This window comes from Rhinoraja longicauda, chromosome 29 (assembly GCF_053455715.1).
Source record: "Rhinoraja longicauda isolate Sanriku21f chromosome 29, sRhiLon1.1, whole genome shotgun sequence".
Taxonomy (NCBI): domain Eukaryota; kingdom Metazoa; phylum Chordata; class Chondrichthyes; order Rajiformes; family Arhynchobatidae; genus Rhinoraja; species Rhinoraja longicauda.
In genome coordinates this window covers 14,096,841-14,124,221 of record NC_135981.1, presented here as the reverse complement: position 1 = coordinate 14,124,221, position 27,381 = coordinate 14,096,841, and the positions used below count along the sequence as shown (strand labels likewise).

At 43.7% G+C, this 27,381-nt stretch overlaps 1 protein-coding gene across 3 annotated transcripts; it reads left to right on the top strand.

Moving 5' to 3' along the window:
• Positions 1 to 5,319: 5,319 nt before the first annotated feature.
• Positions 5,320 to 27,174, top strand: ghdc (GH3 domain containing). 3 transcript variants are annotated; one of them, XM_078424502.1, is made up of 8 exons: positions 5,320 to 5,365; positions 7,441 to 7,917; positions 14,204 to 14,816; positions 17,385 to 17,574; positions 20,729 to 20,800; positions 21,446 to 21,579; positions 25,143 to 25,228; positions 25,548 to 27,174. In XM_078424502.1, exons 2-8 carry the CDS (start codon positions 7,441 to 7,443, stop codon positions 25,767 to 25,769), a joined length of 1,794 nt encoding a protein of 597 aa, XP_078280628.1. In that variant the 5' UTR covers positions 5,320 to 5,365; the 3' UTR covers positions 25,770 to 27,174. The 3 variants fall into 3 exon arrangements, with proteins under 3 accessions (XP_078280628.1, XP_078280627.1, XP_078280626.1); XM_078424501.1 differs by lacking the exon at positions 5,320 to 5,365 and adding an exon at positions 5,784 to 6,045 and having other exon boundaries at positions 14,519 to 14,816; XM_078424500.1 differs by lacking the exon at positions 5,320 to 5,365 and adding an exon at positions 5,784 to 6,045.
• Positions 27,175 to 27,381: the final 207 nt, after the last annotated feature.

The following is a 27,381-nucleotide window of genomic DNA, read 5'->3' as shown; positions in this document are numbered from 1 at the left end:
TTTTTTTTAAATTTAAAAAATGAAAATATTTTGGGGGGGATAAGTTCCTTTAATTAATTACAGTAAACGTACTAAAATGTGTTGCCTCTATTTTCAGAAATGTTGGAATTTACTGAAATATCTTTCTAATTAGATCATATAATGCAGTAGGAAGTATGCCTCAGCTAAAGATTCATCTTTTTAAAATTAAAACTTCGGTTGATGTTTTAGACTAAAGTTCTTGAGCTACAATGAACGTTTAAGGGGGTGAATTATTTATTTTCTATTTTTAGTTCTGTTCAGGGAAATTTTCAGCTTGTTCTCATTGGCAATGTTTGTATTTTTGATAACTTAAAATTTTAAAACTAACAAACTATATTGCATTAAATCTGGCAATGACAACATTAAATGCCTGAGTATTCAGCATCATCCATTACCACTTGCTATTTTTACTATGCCTGGTTTATTTTCCCAAGTTACTGCAATCACATCTCTTCCTGGAGGTTGCGTTATGTTTGTTATCAAATGTGATTGTAGGTCATCTGCAATGTATACATTTTGAAACCACATTCTTAAAGCAAAATGTGTGGTTGAGATTATGTATTATTATTTTGTCAGCGTAAAATAATAGATTAAAGTAATTTTATTAATGCAAGATATAAAAAATAATTCGTGATCTAGGGTGTTTTAGATCATTGCAAACTGAAGAAAAATGAAAGTCCTGTTAATACCATACATTTGCAATGTTTGAGGCGAGATAAAACATCAAGGGTAGAACTCGCAGTGAGATGGAGAACTTGCTGGAAGGAACATTCCCTGAGGTGGAGGGTAGAAAGAGTTTGTCTTGGAGACAAATTGAGAGTGGGTTTGCTGTAAGCCAGAGTCAGAGCTCTGTGGTTGTGAGTTAAGATGCAAGGGTTATAAACCTTGCGGCAGTAGGTTTGAAGCCCCAGTGCCATTACTACTTGGTTACGAATAATGATTGTGCTTTGCACAAATTGATTGCTGCATTTTCCAAAAGTACAAATGTGACCACACTTTAGATACAAGATTGGTTCTGTAATATTTCAACTCTGAAGTGAATGGTGCTGTATAAACATCTCTAATTCCTCCATCTGCAGACTAGGAATTGGTTGCTGCATGGTATGTAAAATATTGATTTTGGCTCAGGATGACTGCCTGCAAATTCAATAGCACCAAGGCATGAGACGGCAGGCATTACTGAGTCAGTATAACATCGTGTAAAGCCCTCCCTTTACACACTGCACCTGAGTAGAAGGGAGGGCAACCAGGTCAACCCATCCCAGCCAGCTATTGTACTATATAAGCAGACATAACTATTAGTGCTACTGAGTTAAACATTGCAAGGGAAACTTGCAAATAGTTTTGAACGATGACTTCGGCACAAATATGACTCAAATAGGTGGTTTGCAAACATTGCGTGTGAGTATATAAGATATGTAGTGCATAGATGTATGCTGCACAAATGATTTCAACCCAAGACCTAGGCGGAAAGGACATGAACATTAGCTTCATATGTTTAACATTTGGAAATGTGAAAAGTAATAAGGAAGAAAGAGAACGTGTTTTGATGCTGTACTTGTGATGAAGCAATGAATTGTTGGTTTGGGTGAAACTAGCAACGATTATGATATTTTGTGTTCATCATATTTAAACTACCTCATCAGTTTTTCAACAATTAATTTGAGTTAAGAAACAAAAGATTTTGTTTTACGTGCAGCAGGGATTTCTAAATCCTTTTGATCTATCATATGTTTTGAAAATTAAAAATACTGCATATTAGCAATCTGAAAACAGACGATGGTAACTATGCACAGCAGGGGAGGCAACATCTCTGGGCAGACTGAATAAAAGTTAGAGATAAACAGGTTTTAAAATTCAAAGCAAGTGAGAAAGGGGTAGTGCGAACAAAAGATGAACAGCAGGTGAGATTAAATGACAATTGTAGTGCAAGGTGAAATGTATTAAAAGGAATCAAAGTATTTGGAAGGTTTAAATGCAGATTAAATATCTGAAATTATCAGAGGAGCGTGGAGCCTTTGTGATACGTTTAAATTACCTATATGTAAATGTAGATGGGTTGGCAAGTAGGTTTGCTGACAACACCAAAATTTCATGAGTTGCAGACAGTAAGAAATGCTGCCAGAAGATACAGCGGGCTATGGACCAGCTGCAGAAATGAGCAGAGAAATGGCAGATGGAGTTTAACCCGAGCAAAGAAATGGCAGATGGAGTTTAACCCGAGCAAGTGTGAGGTGATGCGCTTTGGGTGCAATGTAAAGAGAGAGTATACAGTTAATGGCAAGACCCTTAACAGCAATGATGTGCAGAGGGATCTTGTAGTACAAGCTCATGGGAAGTCACGATGCAACTCTATATAGGACTTTGGTTAGGCCGCATTTGGAGGAATGCATGCAGTTCTGATCACCTCATTACAGGAAGGTTGTGGAGGCTTTGGAGAGGGTGCAGAGGAGGTTTACCAGAATGATGCCTTGATTAGCCTGTTTCAGCTAAAGGGAGAAGTTGGATAGACTTGGAATGTTTTCTCTGGAATGTCAGAGATTGAAGGGAGACGATAAAAGTATGTAAAATTATGAGAGGCGTAGATATAGTGGGCAGTCAGAACCAGGGTGGAAATGTCCAACACTAGAGGGCATAAGGCGAGAGGAGGAAAGTTTAATTGAGAGTCGTGGGACAAGTCTTTTTTTACACAGTAGTAGGGGCCTGGAACGCATTGCCCGGGGATGGTGGAGGCAGATACGGTAATGGCCTTCAAGTAACTTTTAGATAAGCACATGGAAGCGCAGGGAATGGAAAGTTATGGATGAGATCAGTTTAACTCGGATCATGTTTGACACAGACAATGTGGTCTGAAGGGCCTGTTCCTGTGCTGTTCTATGTTTAAAAGAGAGTTATTAACTGAGACAGCAGCGCCATGTTCTGTGTGATTTTGGCTTGCTTTGAATTTTGAAGAATTGCAATCTTATCTTAAAACATTTTATCTTTCAAAATGCTCAGTCAGATCAGATTTATTTTGACCTTCTGTCACCTTTACCTGGTTCTAAACCTAACTTTGCTGCGATCAACTTTCATTGATAACATATGATTATAAAAATGTCAAGAATGAAATTATATATCCACAACTGTTTTGTCATCACTAACATATGAATTGTTTCATCCAATTGGGTATTTTATTTGAATGAGCATTGATATTGTTTTATGGACATAATTTGAAATATTTCTGATTTGTTGGCAATGTTGTGTGACAAAACATCCCGATTACTGTTGTATAGATACAAATGCTATTGTGCAGAATTCACGTTATTAATGATGCCAAAGAAATTATGTTTGTCTACAAAAAAGTATGATTGAGAACCGTCTAAATATATACAACATCACTGAAGTTTGTGTTAATAGTAATTTGGGTATAAGATTTACTAGACCTTAAATCAAGATGTATCAAGATTTAGTATCTAATCTGATCCTGGCTGTTACTCATGAATTTAATCGAAACTCCAATAAAAAGAACTCGGTTCATTAAACAAATGCTCTTTCTTTACAAGCCATTTAGATGAGATCAGGGCCACATTGTCTTCAATATACGGACATTGTTGAAGTAAACAGTTGGAGGTTTTGCACCTTGTACTTGATAATTCAAGGATACACACAGCTCAATGACTTATGAGCTATAACATCAAGCAGTGTTATGCTCAAGTAATTTTGCCATAGTCCTTGGAAAAAAGTTTGATTATACTGGCTGCAAGCCTTTGTGCGTTCATCAAAGCACATCTGAGACATTAGCATTTGAACCACTTGGTTTGACCTGGGAAAATAGTTTATATTGGCATCTGTTTTATTAATATTTGTTTTTGAACAGATTCAAGATTTTCATAATACATCGGGTATGTGCAACTTATGTTTCTAGCATAACAACAACTTGCATAGTGCCGTACACCTAAAAACTTTATTGGTGCTTTATAGTATCAAATAAAATTTGATGTTATTAGTTTTTGGAGATATCAGGATGATTGATCTAAAGATTGGACAAAATGTTGGGTTTCAACATATTCAGAGCCTTAATGTAGGAGATAGAGATTCAATCAGCTAGAAAATTTGGTGCCAAGGCAACTGAAGACCATCTGCCAATGAAGCAATGCTGAAAACTGGGCATTGCAAGGGGTTGCACTGGAGGTTCCAAGGGGTTCCATGACAAGAAATTCCAATGCAACTTTCTTTTAACTACGTCTTCTCATTTGAGACTTCACACTATTGCAAATATTTCAAGACCTCCTTGGATGATCCCCCTTGGGATCTTCTATGTTTCAATGAGATTAGGATTCATTTTCTAAGCTCCATAGAACTACATCCTTGTGCTAGAAATTAGTGTAATAGAGTGCTCATAGAATACTGTATTCCTGTGTTACATAGGATTCTGTTCCTGAGATTTGTCCGGAAACCAATTTATCAAGCAGAGGCTCTTGAACATCATTCTCCATCTGAAGAGAATAACAGAGTTAGGCCATATATGAAAAAATGTTACAGTACATGGCTGGAGCTTCAAAATCAATCAATCCTGCAATCTCGCTATTACATTACTGTCCAAGATTGGACTTTAGAGATTTGGAAATTGCAAGAAGGTGCTGTAACAGCTGTTTCAGAAGAGGTATAATTTGATGGATAGCATGCAGAACAAGCATTTTATTGTATCTTTGTACACATGTTTTGGATCGAACCCCTTCTTTGGACACTCAGAAGGATGTAGCCCTATTGGAGCGCTTGAATTATTAATCAGGATTGTGATTATTATGATTTCTATAATGTTATTATGATTTCTATGATGTTATTATTAAAAGACATTTTGACAGGTGCTTGATTAGAAACGACCTAGAGAACGATGGGTCAAATGTAGGCAAATGGAACTAGTCCAAAATGGTCAGTGTGTAGCAAGGAACTGCAGATGCTGATTCAAACCGAAGAGACACACAAAATACTGAAATAACAGCAGACAGTCAGCATCTCTGGAGAGAAGGCATTCCTTCTCTCCAGAGATGATGTCTGTCCCGCTGAGTTGCTCCAGTATTTTGTGTCTATCTTTGGTCCAAGATGCTAACGGGGTCGTCATGGACGAGTTGGACCGAAGGGCTTGTTTCCCTGCTGATGAACCCGATGAACCCAATAAAACGAAGGTTAGGCTTTTCAACGCACCATTTGCAGTCTTTGGAAACAATGTGGAGGAAAGCGCACCGAACCAGAACCGAAACAACCTGTGGATGGCAGCAGCAGTCAGCACAGCCGCTGTTGTACTGATCCACCCACCCCCCTGCCTCCACGTCGGCGCCGGCTAAGCTGCCGGGGGCGGAACGAGGTGAGATTGAGCCCGTCTTTGGGGGTGGGCGAGGCGGTGAGGGTGAGGGGTGGGCACGGTGGTAGTGGGGGGATTACGAGGAGGGGGGGGTTTGAGCGTCGTCAGAACTCCCCACCGTCTGGGGCGAGGCAGGGGACCCGCCCGAACACGCAGAACTGGTGATTAATTACCCAATCCTGAAATTTAGAGGGGACCTTGCGCGAAATAGAGCCAAGTTTTAAAGAATGAAAACAAAACCAAAACTACATGATACAGGAAACTATGTTTGATTGACAATCCTAAACAAAAACTGGATGTCCTGTTATTTCACTGCGCTTGCAGTCTTTGGCCACAGACCCAACAATTACAAACGCACCAATAACAGCCTCCATTCCACCGCCCCAAACAAATGAAACTGAAACTCCTGAGCAACGTCTGAGGAGAGAGGAGTGCACTCTAGACGCGGCTTCTTGTAGATATCTCGACAATGCTGGGATTTGTGGCCAAGTAGCGTTTGTTGTTTGTTTTAAACAAACGTACGCTGATATTTCGAAGATAGACACAAAGTGCTGGAGTAACTCAGCAGGTCAGGCAGCATCTCTGGAGAGAAGGAATGGGTGACATTTCGAGTTGAGACCGTTCTTCAGACTGAAAGTCACAGGAAAGGGAAACGAGAGGGAAAAAAACGATGACGTAGAGAGGTAAAGAACAATGAATGAAAGATATGCCAAAAAAGTAACGACGATAAAAGAAACAGGCATTTCAACAAGCCATAATAGCTTGTATCCTTGATTAAGGCTTTGCAAATTTAAAGTAGTCATGTTGACACGGTTGCTAGTTTTTTTTCAAATGAATTCTAATTAAATTATAGTTTGTATCAGAAGAATTTGAACATAGAGATAATGCTCCAATTTAAACTTGAATAGGGCTACTGTTAAGAGTAGTGAGTGCAGTAGAGGACCTAAAGTAAGGACACTGTTACTTTGGAGAAACTGGGGTGTTTATTTGGCATGAGGAAAGTCTCATGTCTCAGAAGGCAGTGGAGGCCAATTCTCTGAATGCATTCAAGAGAGAGCTAGATAGAGCTCTTAAGGATAGCGGAGTCAGGGGGTATGGGGAGAAGGCAGAAACCCCATACTGATTGAGAATGATCAGCCATGATCACATTGAATGGCGGTGCTGGCTCGAAGGGCCGAATGGCCTCCTCCTGCACCTATTGTTTATTGTCTACTATCACCAATTTGAATTCATTCTATTAGAGAAGTTCAGATGTTGAGATGTGACAACTCATAGTGTCATACAGCACAGAAACGGGCCCTTCATCTCCACCCATCCATGCTGACCAAGGTACCCCATCTAAGCTAGTACAATTTGCCAGCATTTGGCCTTTTCTATTCACGTACCTGCTCTCTTAAATGCTAGTGTTTAGAATCATGAAAAATGAGACAGTGCGCTGAGAACTACACTGGCCGAATTTGGGACTCTAAATGCAAGGTAATTGCAAGACATTTGGAAGAGATAGCAGGGAAAGAATGGACTATTCCTGTGTCGTAACCGTGTATATAATTCCCCACACCCCTTCCCTGTAACCTAGGGGGTAATTGGAGCAGTCCCGAAGCTTGGTATTCCCTCACTTGATGGTGAATGTAACAACAGAAGGCATCATAACTGACCTTGGGTCTACACCATTCCCACATTGTGGTTGAACTTGCAAGTTAGAGATCAGGAGTGCCCAAACCTATTCCAGTTTGATGTGGGGTACTCCCTGTGACCACGCAGGTTTCCTTCGGGTGTTCGGCTTTCCGCCCACATCCCAAATACGTGCAGGTTTGTGGGTTAATTAGCCTGTATAAGTTGTGCCTAGTATGTAGGGAGAGATGTGAAAGTTAGGATAACATAGAACTAATTTGAGCGTGCGATCATTGGTCAGCATGGACTCGGTGGGCATGTTTCCATGCTGTTTCTTTTGTTCAATCAAATCAATCAGTCATCTTCATCCACTGGGATGGTAAGACAGCATAAACAGGAAGTTGATCCTGGTGGGGAAATGTTTAATTGTACAGATTGATGTATTCACAGAGCTGGTCTCTTGACAGATGCTGCTCATTGCTGTCTTTGTACCCCTGGCCCTGTGGATCTTACTGTTGCTCTGGCGAGATGTCTGCACAAAGTCATGGGGCCAGAAGAGGTCTTTGTTCAGCCTTTTGCACCAGTACATGTTTCAGAGGTACGTGAGCCTGCTGAGCCTTCGGCAGAGAAGGAGCCTTGAACGCAGCACTGGGAATGTTCAACGCCTGCAGGACAGGACTCTGCTACACAGGATCCACAGGGATAGAAGCACCGAGTACGGAAAATTGTACAGATTCTCCGAAGTTTCAGACCGCTTGTCATTCTGCAGTGTTCACCCCCTGACTCAGTACGGTCATTATACAGATTACATCCAGAGAATCGGCAAAGGAGAAGAAAATATATTGATCTCCGGGAGACCGAGTGTCCTCACTGTGTCCTCTGGAACATCGGGTGCTCCTGCTGTCTTGCTGTGCGTTCAGGCAGCGATGAATGACTTACACCAGGTACTCCATGTGATAGAATATAGAACAGCACAGGAACGGGCCCTTTTGGCCCACAATGTCTGTGCCGAACATGATGCCTAGCTGAACTGATCTCATCTGCCTGCACACAATCCTTATTCCTCTATTCCCTGCACTTCCACACCACTAAACACCACTATCGTATCTGCCTCCACCACCACCTCTGGCAATGGGTTCCAGGTCCCCATAACCCTCTGTGTAATATAAGCTTGCCCTGCACATCACTGCTATACTTTCCACTCTCACTGTACAGCCATGCCCAGTAGTGTTGGGCATTTCCATTCTGGGTAAAAACATTCTGACTGTCTAACCCTATTTATCCCTCTCATAATTTTATAGAAACATAGTAAAATAGGTGCAGGAGCAGGCCATTCGAGCCAGCACCGCCATTCAATATGATCATGGCTGATCATCTAAAATTAGTACCCCATTCCTGCTTTTTCCCCATATCCCTTGATTCCTTTAGCCCTAAGAGCTAGATCTAACTCTCTCATGAAATATATACATCTTATATACATCTATCAAGTCTCCCCTCAATCTCTGATGGCCCAGAGAAAACAATCCAAATCTATCCAACCTCTCCCTGTAGCTGAAACCCTCTAATCCAGGAGGCCATCTGGTCAAGCTCCTCTTCATCCTCTTTAAAAGTTTCCACATCGTTCCTGTAATGGGGCGGTCAGAGCAGCACAAATACTCCAAATGCTGCCTAACCAAAATACTACAGAGCTGAATCATGACTTCCTGACTCTTGTATTCAATGCCCCTAACAATGAACGCACGCATTCCATATGCCTTCTTTACCACCCAATTTACACACATTGCCATCTTTAGTGAGCTATGGAAATGAATGTGAACTATCTTTGTGCTTGATGCCTGATTGGCTCCAAATATAACTAATCAAGATTTCTATCTGAGGGTATACACAAAATACTGGAGTAACTCAGCAGGTCAGGCAGCATCTCAGGAGAGAAGGAATGGTTGAAGTTTCGGGTCGAAGCCCTTCTTCAGACCAATGTCAGGGGGGCGGGTCCCGGGTCCATCGGTCTGAAGAAGGGTCTCGCCCCGAAACGTCACCCATTCCTTCTCTCCTGAGATGCTGCCTGACCTGCTGAGTTACTCCAGCATTTTGTGTATACCTTCGATTTGTACCAGCATCTGCAGTTATTTTCCTACACTAAAGATTTCTATCTGAGTTGTTTATCATTCCAGCCTCTCCCCAGATTTCCATGATACTTTTTGAAGTTTCATGTCATGATAGTCATTCATTTCTGGGTCCCATGCTCAGCTGGTTACATGGTGTGTAAATGCAGGGAATGTGGTCAAGCTGAGTCAAGTCTACTGTCAGATGCATGAGTATGTGAGGGCCATATACAATGAAGGTGTTGCTTGCAGCAGCTTCATAGGCCCATGGTCTTGGACAACACACAAAAGCAGAAATTATACACAAATCTCTCACAAATTCCATAAGATAGTAAAAAGAAAAAAACTGAGGACGTGGGCTTGTGGAACTGGAATGTGTTCTTGCACTAGCTGAATCCTGGAAGAGAGGGATGTGTGTTAAGGGTGGGCAGGGAGAAAGACTCGGAGTGCTTACAGTGGCTGAAGGGAAAGGAATGGAACGTGTTTCTTTCCTCGTCTTCCAGCACCAGTTTGTGAATCAACCTGATGCAAAGATGAAAGTTTGCACATAGAAGGTGAAGGGAAGACTGGAGAAGATGAACTGAGTGAGTTCCATGTGTTGGGACTCTGTGCCCAGTCGCACTTGTGAGTTGTACTTGTTACAAGTGTGTAGCAGCAAGTTATTCTTTACATGGTGGAGATTCATCTCAATACCTCTGTGGAGTTTAAAGGTTGGGGTTTAAAGAAGCAAATGTCCAAAGAAGCAAATGTCCTTTCACAAAGTAAATATAAACCAATGCTGTTAACTTGAACAGTAGTTAAAACTGTATAATGTATGACAACAGTGTTGCCTTTGTGTAGTTCTGACAGTTTGCACTAGCGTGAATCATCATAGAATTCTGGAAATGGTAGTTTGGAGCTACCTCCCCTGTGTGTGATGTAAAGGTATCTCACCAACGTGTTTGGCATTGCAATCCAGATAAGATTGTGAAGTTGCGACAATTTCTCAGTCATAATCTGCTCATCATATCTGGAAATGGATGGGACCAATGCAGGAATAGGAATACTTTATTGTCACATGTGACTAGGCACAGTGAGGTTCTTTGTTTGCATACTGTAAGGGGTTTCTGCGCCGAGCTTTCGCCCGACCTGAGGTCCCCGTGCCTTGCTCTGATCCCTTGACCAAGCCGCGCACACTGGTTCCCCGTGAGTGGTTCGACCCACTCACCCCCTACGGTTCTAGACACTGCACTTAGATGCAGGAGCGTTGATAGTGCAGAAAAACTCAACCAGACCAGATTTGAAGACCAGGGTTTAAATGGAAAAGGCTTTTATTGAGCACTTGGGACTATGTTTTTGAATACTTATACACAGTTCTATTAGACATATGCATAACCACACGAATACTTAGACACAGTTCTACTAGACGTATGCACACTTACACGAACTCTTTTGACGCAGTTCTAAAAGACACATGCATAACTACACGAATACTTAGACACAGTTCTATTAGACATATTCTTGACCGTAAGATGGGGAACGTACGACACATCGCAAAATTGACCAACACATATTCATTTACACACCCACGTTTATTCAAACCACCCTCCCCTCTACACTAAACTATGTCCAGGATGTGCAGGATCAGGGTACATGCTCACCATGGGGCTATTACTGGGGTTACTGGCTGTTCGTGCTGCTTCTCCGCTGCTTTCCGTGAGGGTCGTGCTTGTCCCGTGAGTTTCTTCCTTCCGTTTCTTGCGTTCCTGGCCAGTCGTTGCGAGCGTTGCTGTCCCTGCTGCGAGCGTGTCTTTCTTGCCTGTCTTTTTCGTCTTCCTCCTGCCTTGCGTTCCTTGCAGGTTTTCTTGCATGAGCTTCTTCTTGCATGAGTTTAAAACCCCAAAGTCGTGGCCAGTTATACTATTCTGACCCGTCCTATCTCCCGCCAGATCTCGGGATCTCTTTGTTTAAAAGATATGTATTGAGTTTTCTCTCTGATCTGCGTTATGTCCGGGGGTACCGGGGATGGCCAGACGGTGTTAATTGGTATTTTGTTGCGAGGTGATGGGTTTAACTGGTTTCCCATCACCTACCAGGTAGTTTTCTATGGGCTATTGTGCCCCCTTAACGAGATTAACTGTGTAGGTCGGCTTGGGGCATTGTGAGTATGCTGATGTCAGCGCCCCAGTGTCTGGACTTCGTCCTGGTTTCGCAGGTTTCTGCATGGCCAATACCCATCCATTGTTCTGGCCTTGGCTTTGCAGAAACCTAGAGACTGGGCTGTAAGGTTTTTGCTTTTGTGGCTGGTCACGAGGTCCTGCGGCCATCTTAGGACCCACGGATTGTGACATCCCTTGGCAAACTGACCGCAGCCTTTCTCCGCTATCAGCCCCAGTCTCCCGTTTAAAATGTCCAAAACTGCAGCTCTTTGGTTTGGTGTTGCTTGCAGAATGAGGGAAAACTTCTCAAATCTTACAATACACAATGTGTACAAATAGCAGCCAGCGACGGCGCAGAAGACGATTTCAATGGGTTATGTCATAGTTCACTTCACAGATCATGACATTTCCATGTTAGAATTGTATCATTTCTTTAGAATTTAGTTGTTGTTTAATGATTTAAAAAAAAATGTTTTTACTGTCCACATTTATCTTGCTTTTCAGCCTTCTGTACATGATTTCAAGTTGTCTTCTTGGTTTTGGGCAGATTCACAATACAGTCCTGGGTTGAAGAGTCTTCATTCTGCTTGTTCTGTCCAACATGCCACTGTAAGGGTGTCACTGTGCATTACAATGCAACATGGGCCTCCTCCATTGTCATAGTGAGGCCCACCACAAATTGGAGGAACAGCACCTCATATTTCGCTTCGGCACCTTACACCCCAGCGATATGAACATTGACTTCTCTAACTTTAGATAGCTCCTCTGTCCCTATCTCCCCCTTCCCAGTTCTCCCACTCTCTTCCTGTCTCCAACTACATCCTTTCTTTTTCCCGCCCTTTCCCCTGACATCAGTCTGAAGAAGGGTCTCGACCCGAAACATCACCCATTCCTTCTCTCCTGAGATGCTGCCTGACCCGCTGAGTCCTCCAGCCTTTTGTGATATTACAATGCAACAAGTCATTTCGAAACTTTTGGGATCTCCATATGCAGTAAATCATGGTGCCATAAATGCACAGGGTCAAACTCACCTGAGTCTGTTCGACATCCTGATAGAATAACTTGGGCATCTCCTGTCTGAGGATTGCTCAGTAAACAAATGGGATAATTATAAACGTACAAAGTAACGAAATCTGATTATCAACAAAACTTAATAATGAAATATTGGAAATCTTTTGAAGCATTGCTGCAATATGGAGGTATTGATTATATTCATAATTTAAAATCTTACTGGAAATATTAAGAATATATTGAGAGCATTGTGCTGTGATTTATTACTCCATGGCTGAACTGATTCAACTGAGGTGTGGTTCCAAATTAGGGGACATTAATCACACCAAAAGGTTTTCTGCTGAACGCAATTCATGCAATGCATTGAAATGAGATTAAAATAACAAGGCAGAATGGTTAAAGAGGATTCAGAGCTTGGTTTAATGTGCCAGTTCTAATGTATAAACAGTTTTTCGCAAAGTGATAGGACTTAGTGATCTTTGGCAAGGCCAACGTTTTGGACTTGTCCCAATTGACCTCCCGCAATGCAGTTGGCAGCAGTGGGCTGGAGCTGGAGGGGTTGTGGGGGGAGGGGGAGTGTACAGGAATACAGAGCTTTATTTGTCATTCGGTACCAAGGTACCGAACGGAATTATATTGCAGTCACACACAAAAAAAAAGAACACAAGACACATGACCCCAACACAAACATCCATCACAGTGACGCCAAACACCCCCTCACTGTGATAGAGGCAACAAAACTTCCACTCTCTTCCCCACACCCACGGCCGAGCCGTACCGGGTACCGGGTGCTGAAACGTCCCGTGACCGAGCCGGGCGATGGAAGGCCCCGCGGCCGTACCGTGCGCTGCTAAGTCCCGCGGCCGAGCCGCACCGGGCGATGGAATGCCCCGCGGCCGAGCCGCACCTGGCACTGAACCGTCCCGCGGCCGCGCCGGGCGATGTTAGGTCCCGCGGCCGAGCCGCACCAGCGATGTAAAGTCCCGCGGCCTAGCCGCACCGGGCGATGTTAGGTCCCGCAGCCGAGCCGCACCAGCGGTGTAAAGTCCCGCGGCCGAGCCGCGCCGGGCGATGGAAGGTCCCGCGGCCGAGCCGCACCAGGCGATGGAAGGCCCCGCGGGCGATGGAAGGCCCGCGGCCGAGCCGCGCCCCGCGCCGTGAGGAAGAGACCTAAAAAGGAAAGGTTTCCCCCACCACCCCCCACCCCACCCCCCCACACATACACAGCCAAAAAACAAAAACAAAAATCATCCCAACACCAACACACAACAAAAAAAAAAGGAAAAAAAAGACGAACAGACTGCCAGTGAGCCGCAGCCGTTAGGCGCCACCACACGTGACGAATGTGCATGTAGAGTGAGCCATACCACAAGGATGGGTGGTACAATGCAAAGTCTGGTCAGTGGGTGACAGGGAGGAAGGCTATGGATGTGACTGGTCCTTCTCGGTGTTGGAGGTGACTGAATTGGGAAATGCTACTGAAGGAGCCTTGGCTTCTGCCGTCCACCATTTCCCAGGTTTGGCCAATGTGCGGCTAAAGGAGTCAATGAATTGGGTGTTGGATGGTGGCCTGACCCGAGTTGTTTGGGTATAGCTGGAGTTGTACTCATCCAGGGAAGCAAGTAACCTTCTTTGGCTCTCCTGATTGGTAAGATTCACAGTTTGAATGTCCTTTCTAAGCAAGTCTTAAACATAGAACAGTCCAGCATGAGAACATGCATTTTGCCCCCATAATGTATGTGCCGAACATATTGCCAAGACCAACTCTTACTTGCCTGCACATAATCCATATCACTCTACTCCCTGCATATCCATGCAAACGGTATCCATGTCTTAAAGGCAAGTTGGTTCCTAGATTTAGAACAATGCGCACATTTTACAGAAATAACTATTGTAATTTCTCCGGTATATTGAAACTATTTGGTGTCATTACTTTATGTTAATGCCTTTAAACTTATTGATTTTTCCCCATGTTGCAGGGGTTTGGTGCATGCTTTAATGCAAAGATTAATGCCTACCCCCAGACCAGAAATTTACAGAGAACTGCAAAGTTTTTCTATCCTCCCGTTTGGAGAAAATCTGAATCAGGTATTCCAATCGGCCCCTACTCTGTCTCTCCCATGGCTTCCAAACACATGTTGAGTTCATACTCAACACCAGCAGCCGGATATGAGATCACATCGGAAGCTGAGACACAGTACGTTCATCTCCTCTTTGCGCTCAAGGATCGGACACTGGGAATACTGGAGGCCAGCTTTGCTTCTGTGCTTTATCACACCTTTGCTTTACTGCAGCATCAGTGGGAGCAACTGGTTGAGGACATTCGCTTTGGACGAGTGAATCCCTCGCTGACTGTTGCTGACGATCTTCGCCTGAGGTTAAATGCTCAGTTAAAGCCTGATCCTCGAAGAGCCTCCGAGCTGGCTGTGGAGTTTGCGAGTGGGTTTTGTGGAATAGCTCGCAGAGTGTGGCCCCACCTCAACTTGGTTCTCGTCGTGGACTCTGGTGCAAATGAACTGTATGGCAGTAACCTGCAACGCGTCTACTGTGAAGGTGTTCCCACTTACTCCCCTGTCTATGCTGCTGCTGAAGGTAATAGAGATTCTCACGGCTTTGTGCGATAACCCAACTACTTTTCAAATTTCTACCGATAGGTACCTGAGGCAAACTGCTCCTGGGCTCAGCACAATGTGCCTATACTTGGCCATCCTGAATGTGAAGTTATATTGCACCTCTAACACAGAGCACGCACCACAAGACAGAATTACATCATGGGGAGAGAGAGATACCAAGCCTAATATTGAATAGACTTTAGAGATACATCGTGGAAACTGGCCCTTTGGCCCACTGAGTCCGCACCGACCAGTGATCCCCCCGTATATTTGCGCTATTCTACACACTAGAGACAATTTACAAATCGCAGCAGCCAATTAACCTATACACCTGTGTGTCTTTGGAGTGTGGGAGGAAACCAGAGCACCTGGAGAAAACCCACATGGTCACAGGGAGAACGTGGAAATTCCGTACAGCACACATACAGAATAGTGACCCAAAACATGGTTGATTTTGAATGAGGGTCGTGGGTAATAAACTTGGCCCTGATCAACTTTCTCCTTCCCTGTTCCACGCATATCATCAAGGGCATCTCACCTCCTGCTTGAATATCAGAAATGATGCTGAGTAGAAAGATGATTATGTTGATCATGGCCCAGGATCACAGTGATTTTCAGTCATTACCCTGCTGCTATTAAATAACGTCATCATTAAGTAATAACTAGTTTAATAAACCAGTTTTAAAAGTTGTTGGTGTGAGGTGAGGCATGACTTTGGTCATGAGATCTCACTGCAGTTTCTCTATTCCACTATTTTGATGAAGGACATCAGGGAAGTGAGGGAGAAGTAAAAGCTTCACAATATGCAAAAACAGTTCAATTACACATCATAAAGTTAAATGTTCTTCCGGTTAAGGCCCTTCTGCACTGCCTGGGCCTACTAAGTTTTGGCCACATGGTTATTTGATATGCAGGAAAATAACTGCAGATGCTGGTTCAAGTCGAAGGTATCACAAAATGCTGGAGTAACTCAGCGGGTCAGGCAGCATCTCAGGAGAGAAGGAATGGCCGACGTTTCGGGTCGAGATACTGTGGTTATTTGATGGTTCCCTTGTCCCTTTACAACCTTGCGGGTTAGCCTGTAGACCATGGTAAATGGACTTCTGGAACGTTTAAATTACTGACTTAACAGCGCTAAGTGAGAGCTGGTATCTCCCCAGTGCTGCTGATCCCCTGTTTCCACCTGGCAAAGACCACATGGTCGATTCTAAAATGGCCTTAGGAAGGAGAAGATCTGCAGTGTAATATCAAGAGGCAGAGACATATTGATGATGCTAACATCGCCATTGTGCAGGGGAATATCAGCGTAGCATTCAGGCATTAAGTGGGTTAAAAGGCTTTTTCCAATAGTGCACTGAATCCCTACTGCAATTTTAGTGTAACTTCATGAAAGCAGCTCCTCTGGTGGGGTGCGGCTGATGTTCAAAACTAGTTTAAGTTTTGAAAACTTCTAGATTTATGTGGAAATTTGGTCTTGAAATCTTCAGACTTCCAGATAAAACTTAAGTTTTCAAAAAGCTTCCTCTGGTATTCGTCTAGTGCGGCCATTGACAATCCAGAGGCAAGTTTTCATTTTTAAACACGTCAACTGAAACTTGTGTGAGCAATGGTGAGATTACTATTCGGATGACTAGAAAGTTGTCAGGGAGGAGTGAATTCGAATCTCCCAAGGTATTCATGATGCTCAAGAAATCTGGAATTTAATAAGCATAACCTTATTTGTAATGGAGGCCATAATTGTCATAAAATGCACCTGTTTCTCTAATGTCCTTCCGGGAAGGAATTAGTCACCTTGTTCGGACCATGTGTCGTAAGACCCACACCAATGGGCCTGCATCTTAATTGAAATGACAATTCAAAATGAGTCATACAGCACCGAAACGAGCCCCTCAGCCCAACGTGTCCACGATACACCATCTAACCGAGTCCCATTTGCCCGCATTTGGCCCATATCCCTCTAAACGTTTTCTACCGATTTACCTGTCTAAAAATGTTGTTACTAAAGGGTCTCAACTCGACGTCACCTATTTTTCTCCAGCGATGCTGCCTGACCCTCTGAAGCACTCCAGCATTTTGTGTCCATCCTCGGTATAAACCAGCATCTGCAGTTCCTTCCTACATATACCTCTAGAAGCAGTTCATTCCATATAGCCACCACCTTCTGAGTGAAAATGTTGCCCCTCGGGTTCCCCTTGACTCTTTCCCTTCTCACGTTAAACCCATGCCCCATGTTGATGAGCGATGAGCATCACAGGCAGTGAACAACTAAACCAGATGAGGTGAGCCTGGCATGAGGTAAACCATTTACAATTGACCCCTGGACTGACTGGAGAATTTGGCTACTGGTGCGGTAAGTTGCTAGTGAGTGCTGACACACTACGCAAGTGGAGCCTGATACTCAGCCCCACATGTCCGCACGCATACATTGCAACATTGAATAGCAATGTGGAATTGGAACACTGGTTCCTTTATTTCTCCAGATCCAGCTCTAGGGCACTTAAAACAAATGTGAGTGTGTTTATTGAAACATCTTGAACCTCTTTCTTAGGTCTCATTGGAGTGAATCTGTGGCCAGAACGGAGAGAACGACATTACCTTCTATGCCCACAGTCAATGTTTTACGAATTTATCCCTGTTAACCTCTGTGAAGAAGAACAACCACGAACACTGTTTCTGGAGGAAGTGAAGGAGAACGAGTTATATGAACTGGTTGTCACAAATGCATCTGGTTTGTACAGGTATAAATGATCAGATCTCTCAAAGCAAACTTACACATTTTTACTTTAGGGAGAATGCAAAAATGTTTGCCAGAATGCTGCCTAGATTTGAGGGTTTTAGCTCTAAGGACAGGTTGGACCAACCTGCGTTTGTTTTCTCTGAAGTTTTGGAGGTTGAAGGAAGACCGGAAAGAAGTTTATAAGATTACGAGAGGCATGGGTAGGGTAGACAGTCAGAATCTTTTTCCTACTGTGGAAATGTCAAAGACTAAAAGGGCATAGCATTAAGGTGAGAGGGGCAAAGTTTAAAGGAGATGTGTGGAGCAAGTTTTTTTTTACAGAGAAAGTGATGGGTGCCTGGAACGCACTGCGAAGAATGGTGGTGGAAGCAGATACGAAGTGGTGTCTGAGAAGCTTTACAGTAGCCTCATGGATCTGCCGTCAGTCTAAGGATGTGGATCACATGCCGGCAGAGGAGATTAGTTTAATTTGGCATTATGTTCCGTAAGGATATTGTGGGCCAAAGGATCTATTGCTGTGCTGAACTGTTCAATGTTCTGTGTATGTGCATGCCTTACAGGATTACCTTTTAAACATTAACGCATTGCAGAAATTGTATTCTAGGCAAAGGTTAAAATACACAGCCTGAATATTGTGTGCTGCTTGTCATTCTGATTTATTAGTACAGAAAATGTTGGCTTTGTTGAATTGTTGGTTGGCATTGCAATGCTGTGGCCAAGTGCATTGTGAGCATTAATGGCGATGGACAGATCAGTGTCAGGCACTGCTGCCTGTTCTCCACTCTGCTTTTTCCCATCCTCGCAATGCAACCCAGTTAAGTTGAAGGTCAACAGGTCAACAACACACTTCAAGAAGCATATGTGTTTTTTAAAACCTCATATTCTTCATGCTTTTTAACGTGAAAACAACACAGTGCTGGAGGCATGACCCAGGCCTGACCCGCTGAGTTACTCCAGCACTTTGTCTTTTTGTAGCATCTACCACTCGGCATGTACTGGGCTTAGAGTGGACCAATGCGAGTCTGCTTCCCACTCACTTGCAAACACCTTGTTGCTGGCATTTCTCTTTGGAACCACTAGCCACCAAAAGTACAATTCAGACCACGATTACTATTTTGTCCTGAAATATTAACCCTGTTTCCCTCTTGCTGTAGATGTTGCCTAATCAAGATATTTCAAACACTTTCTATTTTTATTTCACTCTTCACACATCTTCAGTGGTGTGCTATTCTGTAACTTTTGTGGTCCTGTCTCTTCCACTTGCGATGCCAGGTAGCTTTGTGCTCCCTGCAAACCTGCATACGTATCTGCCCACTCCCTCTTCTAAACTCTTTGATGTTCTAGAACCTCAAAGATTGGCTGCCACGTGTGTGTTGAGCTTTGCACACATCCACATTTGAGTAAATGTGGCAGATTGGAATCGTGAGGAGTGAACGATGCTGCTTGTGACAGCTTCCAGTTGTGTGTCCTTGTCATACCACACATCACCACAGAGCGGAGCTCTGAACTAACTGATGGGTGTAAGTCGTAGGCGCCTCTCATTCCAGGAACAGCCGTGCCCAACACGTGTAAATGTGATGTTGATGTTGTTGTTCGTCCTTCGGGTTCGATGATGACCATGACTTCACTTTCAGTTGGAGGATTGGTGACTGTGGGTCCGGAAGTGACTGGTGAGGCCAATCCGGGCCCGGAAGGCACGCCCACACGTAGGACACAAGTGGATGGGTACTGAAGTGGAGGTAGCCCGGGGCTTGAGCGTGGTGCGTGCGTTTCCTCTGGGCCTCTGCAGTGCATCTGTTCTCTGCTGCACGGGCTCCTGTGGTGAGCTTGCTACGCCAGGTTGGACGGTCCAGAGCAAGGGACACCCAAGTGCTGAGGTTGATGTCCAAGTCTTTGAGGGACACTTTGAGGCAGTCCTTAAACCATTTCTTCTGTCCTTCTACTGAGCGCTTGCCCTGACACAGTTCTCCATACAGAAGCTGTTTTGGCAGTCGACTCTCGGGCATTGAGGTTGATAATGTACTTTGAAATGTTATCATCTAACCAGCAAAGCTTTGGTGTGAAGAACAAGCAAAATCAGTATGATATAGAGAGCAGAATTCGAAACAGAATGCAGGAATAGGACACACACACACATACACTGAAGATGACAGAAGATAGACACAAAATGCTGGAGTATCTCAGTGGGACAGGCAGCATCTCTGGAGAGAAGAAATGGGTGATGTTTCGGGGCGAGACCGTTCTTCCTGAAACGTCACCCATTCCTTCTCTCCAGAGTGCTGCCTGTCCCGCTGAGTTACTACAACATTTTGTGTCTATGTGGTTTAAACCAGCATCTGGAGTTCATTCGTACACATTTAGTCTGAAGATGACAGGGTGGTTCGACAAGATGAGCGTAGAATATAGAAACAAGTTTATATCGGAACTCTATGACAGTCTGGAAAAGTGCCCCGACCCAAAATGTTATCTGCCCTTCCCCACCACAGATGCTGCCTGACCCACTGAGATCCTCTAGCAACTTGTTGTTTTACTCGGGATTTCAGCATCTGCTTTTTGTAGTGTCTCTATAACACACTGGTTTGGCGACAATTATATTAGTTGTCCATTTCTCGTCATAACACTAAGGCGATGTGTAAACATCATTCATTTTTCTTGGTGCTGTGACTGAGTGATTTTAATTGTTTTAATAGTCAGAGGAAGCTGTGAGTGTTTTACTTGGAGCGGGGGTATTGAGAGATGATTTGATGCAGTAATTGGTTCATATTGACCTTGCGTTCTGTGTCAGATTCCAGGCTATGCAGTGGGATGGCAGTGAGGTCAAACGCGCCAGAATTGCAGTCTCTGGTGTATTGCCAATTCCCTCTACTAATAACTACATAAGTTGGCAAACGAACGTCCTTCCCAGCTTCTATGTTCTGTTCAGTTGCTGTTTCCAGTGTGTCTCACCGGGTGATAAAGTCCAATTTTAACGAGCTGGCTGCTTCCAAGTTTCAGGAAGCCGAGAGTTGCAGTTGGGTTATTTGGGGGATTCTGGGCACATCCTTCTACCGGTCTCGGTGCTGCTCCATGTGATGCTCTGTGCACAACATTGAATCATAAGGGGCTCGTGTTCAACCTCTATACTTCTCAGCGTGTGATGTTGTTGACTCTTTCAGGTACCGGATGGGTGATGCAGTGAAGGTGGTGGCTTTCCACAATCAGTGCCCAGTGATTGAATTTCAGTACAGGTGTGTGCGTTCACTTTCAACACCTTTTATTTATTCTTTACGTTTTCCCGTAAAATGTTTTGCTGAACTTCAAAATTGGTTGTTTAGTTTAGCTTAAAGATACAGTGCCGAAACGGGCCCTTCGGCCCACCAAGTCCATGCCGGCCAGTGATCCCATTTGACATTTTTTAATGGCAGTTAAAATGTTAATCAAACTTTTAACTGATTTTACTTTGTTTGTCTTTTTACACTCTCAATTTTACATTTTATATTTTGATATAAATCTATGCTTTGTATGCTATTAACAGCCTATGTCTTTACTGTTTAAAATTGTATTTTTGTTTAGACGTGTGTTTGTTTTTGTGGAAAGAACTTTGGGCTGCATTCAATTGCATGAAAAGTGCAATATGAATAAAGTTATTATTATTATTAACACTCCTACACACACTAGAAATAATTTACAATCACACCAAGCCAATTAACCTATAAACCTGTACGTCTTTGGATTGTGGGAGGAAATCAGACATCCTGGAGAAAACTCGAGCAGATCACGGGGAAAGCGTATAGACAAGCACCCATAGTCAGGATTGAACCCAGGTCTCTGGCGCTGTAAGGCAGCAACTCTACTGCTGCGCCACCGTGCCATTCTTTTTTATTCTTTTTCAGGCAAAGCCAGACATTAAACGTGAGAGGAGAGAGAATCACAGAGGCAGCCTTCTATCAAACATTACTGCATGCTGTGAAGCTGTGGCCCGGAGCAGTGCTTCATGATTACTGTTGCGTCGAGAGTGGCCTTTTGGGTAAGTGGATGTCAAACTATTTGCTAAATTTGAAGGGATTTCAATTGCATGCTTGAATTACAGAGAATATATCATGTTCGGTTTTATAAGGTAACACGTGTCTGATCTGTGATGCTGGCTTTGGCTTGATAGCACTCAAGTGGCAGAAGGTTCTAGATTACAGCCCCATGTCCAAAGCCTTGTGTCCATAAACCCAGGTCCGTGTTCCAGCACGATTCTTCAGGAAAACTGCATTGCCTGTCAACTGACATGTTAAACCAAGGCCCTATCGCAGAGTCGCGGAGAAGCACGACACAGAACCAGGCCCTTCGGCCCACTTTTGTCTATGCAGTCGCTCAGCCAACACTGATCCTACATTAATCACAGGTTTTATTCTCCACATTCTCAACAATTTTCCCCTGATTCTACCACTCATCCACACACTGGTGGTAATCTACAGTGGACAATGGAGTCGCCAAGCTGCACAGCTGTGGGATGTGGGAGGAAACAGGAACACCGACAGGAAACCCACTCAATTGCAGGGAGAACATTGCAGGAACACACTGACAGCACCAGAGGCCAGGTTTGAACTCGGGTCCCTGGCACTGAGAGGGGTGGCTGCACCTCTGTGCTGTCTGGATTCTTTGGCGGATCTGAATGATAAAATGTTGATACTTCAGGGAAGTGTAGTTATCCCTGGTGCCCTGCAGAAATGCTAAGTGTTCAGTCAACATTACTGCCACGGATAATCTTTCTATATTCACGTTGCTACTTACGGGAATCGCTGTATACAAATTGGCATCTATGACCACACTTTAAAATAATCTCATTGGGTATCTTGAAAGTGAAATGAATATCATTATGAAAAATACAAACTCCTGAGGCTTAATTTGTTTGTAACATGCACATTTCACTGACTCAGCATTTTGTGATGGTCTGTGCAAATATTTGAAGAACTGGAGAGGAGAATGGCTGATGGAGTAGGTGATTAAGCTGGTCTTTCGCCTTTTAGCACATGTGCTGGGCTCGTTGCCTTGCCAAGGCCAGCAGCATAATCAAGGTCGAGTCGCACCCCGGCCACTCCCTCTTCTCCCTGCTCCCATCAGACAAAAGGTATAGAAGTGTGAAAACGCACACCTCCAGATTCAGGAAGAATTTCTTCCCAGCTGTTATCAGGCAACTGAATCATCCTACCACAACCAGATAGCGGTCCTGAACTACTATCTGCCTCCTCGGTGACCCTCGGACTATCCTTGATCGGACTGTGCTGGCTTTACCTTGCACTAAACGTTATTCTCTTATCATGATATCTATACACTGTAAAGGTCTCGATTGTAATCACGTATTGTCTTTCTGCTGACTGGAGAGCATGTAACAAAATCTTTTCACTGTACCTCAGTACACATGACAATAAACGTGTAGAAATCCACCCATCCTGAACAAAATCCAAAATGATCGCATCTTGCTTGAACAACTGCGATAAAGTTTAAGCAGTCCCCGATAACAAAATTGGAGCCAAAATTATTCCAAAAATGTGGAGATAGGATGGAAATATTAGTCAGTGTCAACCTAAGCTGAGCTTAGCTGGGGTCCAGATGGAAGTTTCACACTTTCCATGTTGGACACATGGAGGGTGGTGCACTCATCTTCCATTCCTTGCAAAGATATCACATCTATACACTAAAACTCTCGTTTGTTATCTTGTTTGTGACTGAACTTCAGCCAAAATGGTACACGATAGCGTGACAATTTTAGGCCCACTTTACTCACCATTGTCACTTTAGTGATAATGCAAGTAGTTTTATTGAAATCGGTCTTATATTTTTTAAGTTATTCACATTTTAAAGTTTGAAAGGAGGGGAGGGGGAGGGAAGGAGGGGGGAGAAGGGGGAGGGGGGGTTGAGGAGAGGGGAGGGGAGGGAAGGAGGGGGAGAAGGGGGAGGGGGGGTTGAGGAGAGAGGGGAGTGGGGGAGGACAGGGTGCTGCACCAATGCAGGAGAGGTTTGGGCCCAACGGGTCCACTTGGTCAAGTATCATATAAACGCTGAATATCTTCAACCAAAAAATTCCCCAAATATTCAGTAGTCCAAAGACTATGGAGGGTTGTTTCCAATTGCTGACCTTTCATCAGAATAGTCTTTATGCTGCCTGGATATACTACACTTAATCTCGCTGTGTTTGTGGCAAAAAACACTGGTGTGTTCCCTTGCTCAGAGTTAATGTTCTTTACCTGGACCATGGAATAATTTATCAAAAATAGTGCATTCATTTTAACAAAAGCCTTGTTTCAGGCACTGCATGTAATCTGATCCTTTCCTCAACACTGGGGATAAAGCTTGTAGTTGATGTTCGGAGGGCAGTATCTGTCCAGAAACACAAGCAAGGGTTGTAGGTGGAAGCCACCAGTGAGGGCAGGATAGCCAACATTTAATTAGAGGGAAAACTCGGATGTTGCAGTCCTGAACTGCAGATTGTTGTCATAAACGTAGCTTTTCACTTCTTTTACAGCACTTGTATCTTTTAAAGAAGCTACGTCAAGTATACCAAAGGTTCTGCAAACAGTGAGATAATAACCGAATATTTGGTTTTGGTAATATTACATAGGGAACAATTATTATCCAAGATATCAGGGATACATCTCTGCTCTTTTTAGAAATACTGCCCTGCCCTGAGAGAGCTCCCCTGGATCTCAGTGTCTCAGAGCCTCTGCCTCTGTCACTTTGACAGCCCCTCCACACTTCACGGAGTCAAGTGTTTTATTGTTATACTAGAACTAGACCAAGTGGACCCGTTGGGCCCAAACCTCTCCTGCATTGGTGCAGTACCCTCTCCTTCCCCCTTCCACCTTCCCCTTCCCCAACTCCATCCCCCTCAACCCCCCTTATCCCCCCTCCCTCCCTCCCCCCTCCTTCCCTGGAAGATAGATTTAAACTTTAAAATGTGAATAACTTTAAAAATACAACACCGATTTCAATGGAACTTCTTCCATTAGCACCAAAGGGACGACGGTGAGTATGGTGGGCCTAAAGTTGTCGCGCTATCGTGTACCGTTTTGGCTGTAGTTCAGGAACAAACAAACAAGAGTTTTGGTATATAGATGTACTGAAAAAGAACAGTGCAGTTCTTACTTACAGCAACAGTGCAACACACTTGTAAACGCAGTACTCAATAGGAAACATAATAAACAAAAAAACCCCAATATAGTGCAAATACAATACAGCTGAAACTCCCTAGTGTCTCCCAGGCAATGCGTAGTTCAGAGTTTAGTTGGGGTTCGTAGTGTTCAGGAGCCTGATGGTTGTTTTGGAAGAAGCTGTTCCTGAACCTGGACATTAGTTTTCAGACTCCTATACCTTCTTCCTGATGGCAGGAGTGAAATGAAAGTGTGGCCAGGTTAATATGGGTCCTTGATAATGCTGGCTGCCATCTTGATGCAGTGCCTCTTATAGATCCCTTTAATAGTGGGGAGATCAGAAACCGTGATTGCCCAACTTTAACGTAAAACTGTGATTTCATTGGAAAATGAACTGCTGAAACACTGATGATTTTGACTTGTTACAAATAATTTGCCTTTCTTCCTACAGGATCATGTGGTGGCTCAGATCCTCATTATGAGGTTTTTGTAGAGATAGAAGGAGTGCGAAACCTGTCAGAGGCTCAGCGCTACAGGGTGAGTGAGACTCCATCCTCATTGTTCCTTGTGGTTGAGAGTTGTGTTTATTTAAGAGAGGAATTGTCTCTCCTTTCTTGGGTTGGGCGGACTGTAACTAGATGAATTATCATCAGAGAAACCCTGTAGAACACCCAAAATCGCGAGTAACAGTCCCACTTCTGTTCTGACCGGCAGTGGATTTATCTTTCCGCCTTGGGCGAGCAATGTAGTTAATTCTAGATTTATTTTGTGTTCACCTTTAATCAAAAACGAAGGTGTCTTGTAATGATATTTTGGCCTTGCTGGTTACTGAGCTTCTCTTTTCCATCTCCTTCAGCTGGATCAGTGCCTTCAGGAAGACTCGACCGTGTATCAGTCATTTCGACGCAAAGGCAGCATTGGGCCAGTGAGAGTTCACATTGTGGCCCTGGGCAGCTTCAAGGAGCTAACAGATTTCATTGTTGCACATTTGGGCATTTCGCATAATCAGTTCCAAATGCCTCGGGTCTTGAAGAAGAAAGAATTTTTGGATTTTATTCAAAGAAAAGTAATTTCATGAAGCCATTGCATATTTGCTATGAGGTCTTTGAGCATTCATTCCCCTCTGTGACGTAGCATTGATCGAGACCATCACCAGGCCCTGATAGACCGGACATTTACTGGTCTTTACACACTGATGTTCTCTCTACCCTTCTGTGCGAATCATTTCGGGAGAAGGCGAGGCTCTATCGGCACCACAGGAGCAAGCATGGTCGTCATGATGGGGAGTCATGGTCGTTGTGCCAGTGTGTGTACTCTAATCCGAAGCTTCATAGAGAGGCCTCTGCAGTGATATGGATCCACTGGATAAAATTGGATCTCCTGGCCTTGTGCATTGTGTGGGAGTGCCACTGGTTAGAAGGGTCAGGTACCTGCTGAGATATAATCCACTTCCAGCGAAATCCATTATTATTATAACTAATCATGGCTCACTTATCCGCATAATTATTGATTTTATCTTCTGCTTTGAAGCCAGTAAACTTTTACATTCAGTGATTAGATTTGCTTACATTAATGTACAATGTGATTTTATAATCTCTTCTCTTGCAAACTGCTTGCACGGGAATGTGGCTATTCCTGAACAGTAAAGGTTGTGGTACGTACTGTTGCAGCCTCATTTTTACTGCTCCAATACATCCAACTGCAGTGGGAATGCCACAGCTCAGTAATCCAAGCTCAGTCATTTTGATGATCCAACCACTTTGGTCACCAAACTCACCCTTGATTCTTTGCCCTGTGATGCCGAACATCCCTGGTTTACAAACGCCTTTGGGCGGCACTGTAGCGTAGCGGTAGAGTTGCTGTCTTACAACCAGAGACCCGGGTTCGATCCCGACTCCAGATGTGGCTGCACGGAGTTTGTACATTCTCCCCATGACCGTGTAGGTTTCCCCGGGGTGCTCTGGTTTCCTCCCACACTCCAAAGATATACCGGTTTATAGATTAATTTGGCTTTGGTAAAAATCGTAAATTGTCTCTAGTGTCGGATAGTGCTAGTGTATGGGGATCGCTGATTGGCGAAGGGCCTCTTGCTGTACTATATCTTTAAAGTAAAAAAGGCCTCACATATGGACTCCCCTACATCCTAGTTTGCAAGGATGAGTGACTGAGTGACTCTTAAGATGTGCAAACAATGATCACTTATTGTGTTAAAAGTAGGCTGACGTTCATAGTGTTCAGTCTCTTATTATTTGAAGAAGGGTCTCGACCCGAAACGTCACCTATTCCTTCTCTCCAGAGATGCTGCCTGGCCCGCTGAGTTACTCCAGCTTTTTGTGTCTATCTTATAATTCGCGTGTTCTAATGATGAACAGTTCCCCTGTTGTGAACTCTTTGCTTTTTGTGTTTGCATAAATGTAATATTGAATGATACTGCAAATTTTCTCATGTCTGTGATCCTGATTTAAAAAATTAAAGCCATTTTTTCTGCACCCTTGAAAATCTAAAGTGTCTCGAAGCTTGAGAGCAAATTAAGTACTTTCTCTTTTGAAAAGTCGTACATTGTCAAGTCAAGTCAAGTCAATTTTATTTGTATAGCACATTTAAAAACAACCCACGTTGACCAAAGTGCTGCACATCTGATTAGGAAAAAAAAAAGAAACATACAGTGGTAGTGTCGAGGACATGGCACG

What these genes read in the sequence shown, in the direction of transcription:
- ghdc (XM_078424502.1), top strand. Translation starts at nt 7,441, where the DNA reads ATGCTGCTCATTGCTGTCTTTGTACCCCTGGCCCTGTGGATCTTACTG. An exon ending in TGTCTATGCTGCTGCTGAAG is followed by an intron (nt 14,817 to 17,384) that starts GTAATAGAGATT and finishes CCTCTTTCTTAG; the next exon opens with GTCTCATTGGAGTGAATCTG. An exon ending in CAGAGGCTCAGCGCTACAGG is followed by an intron (nt 25,229 to 25,547) that starts GTGAGTGAGACT and finishes CATCTCCTTCAG; the next exon opens with CTGGATCAGTGCCTTCAGGA.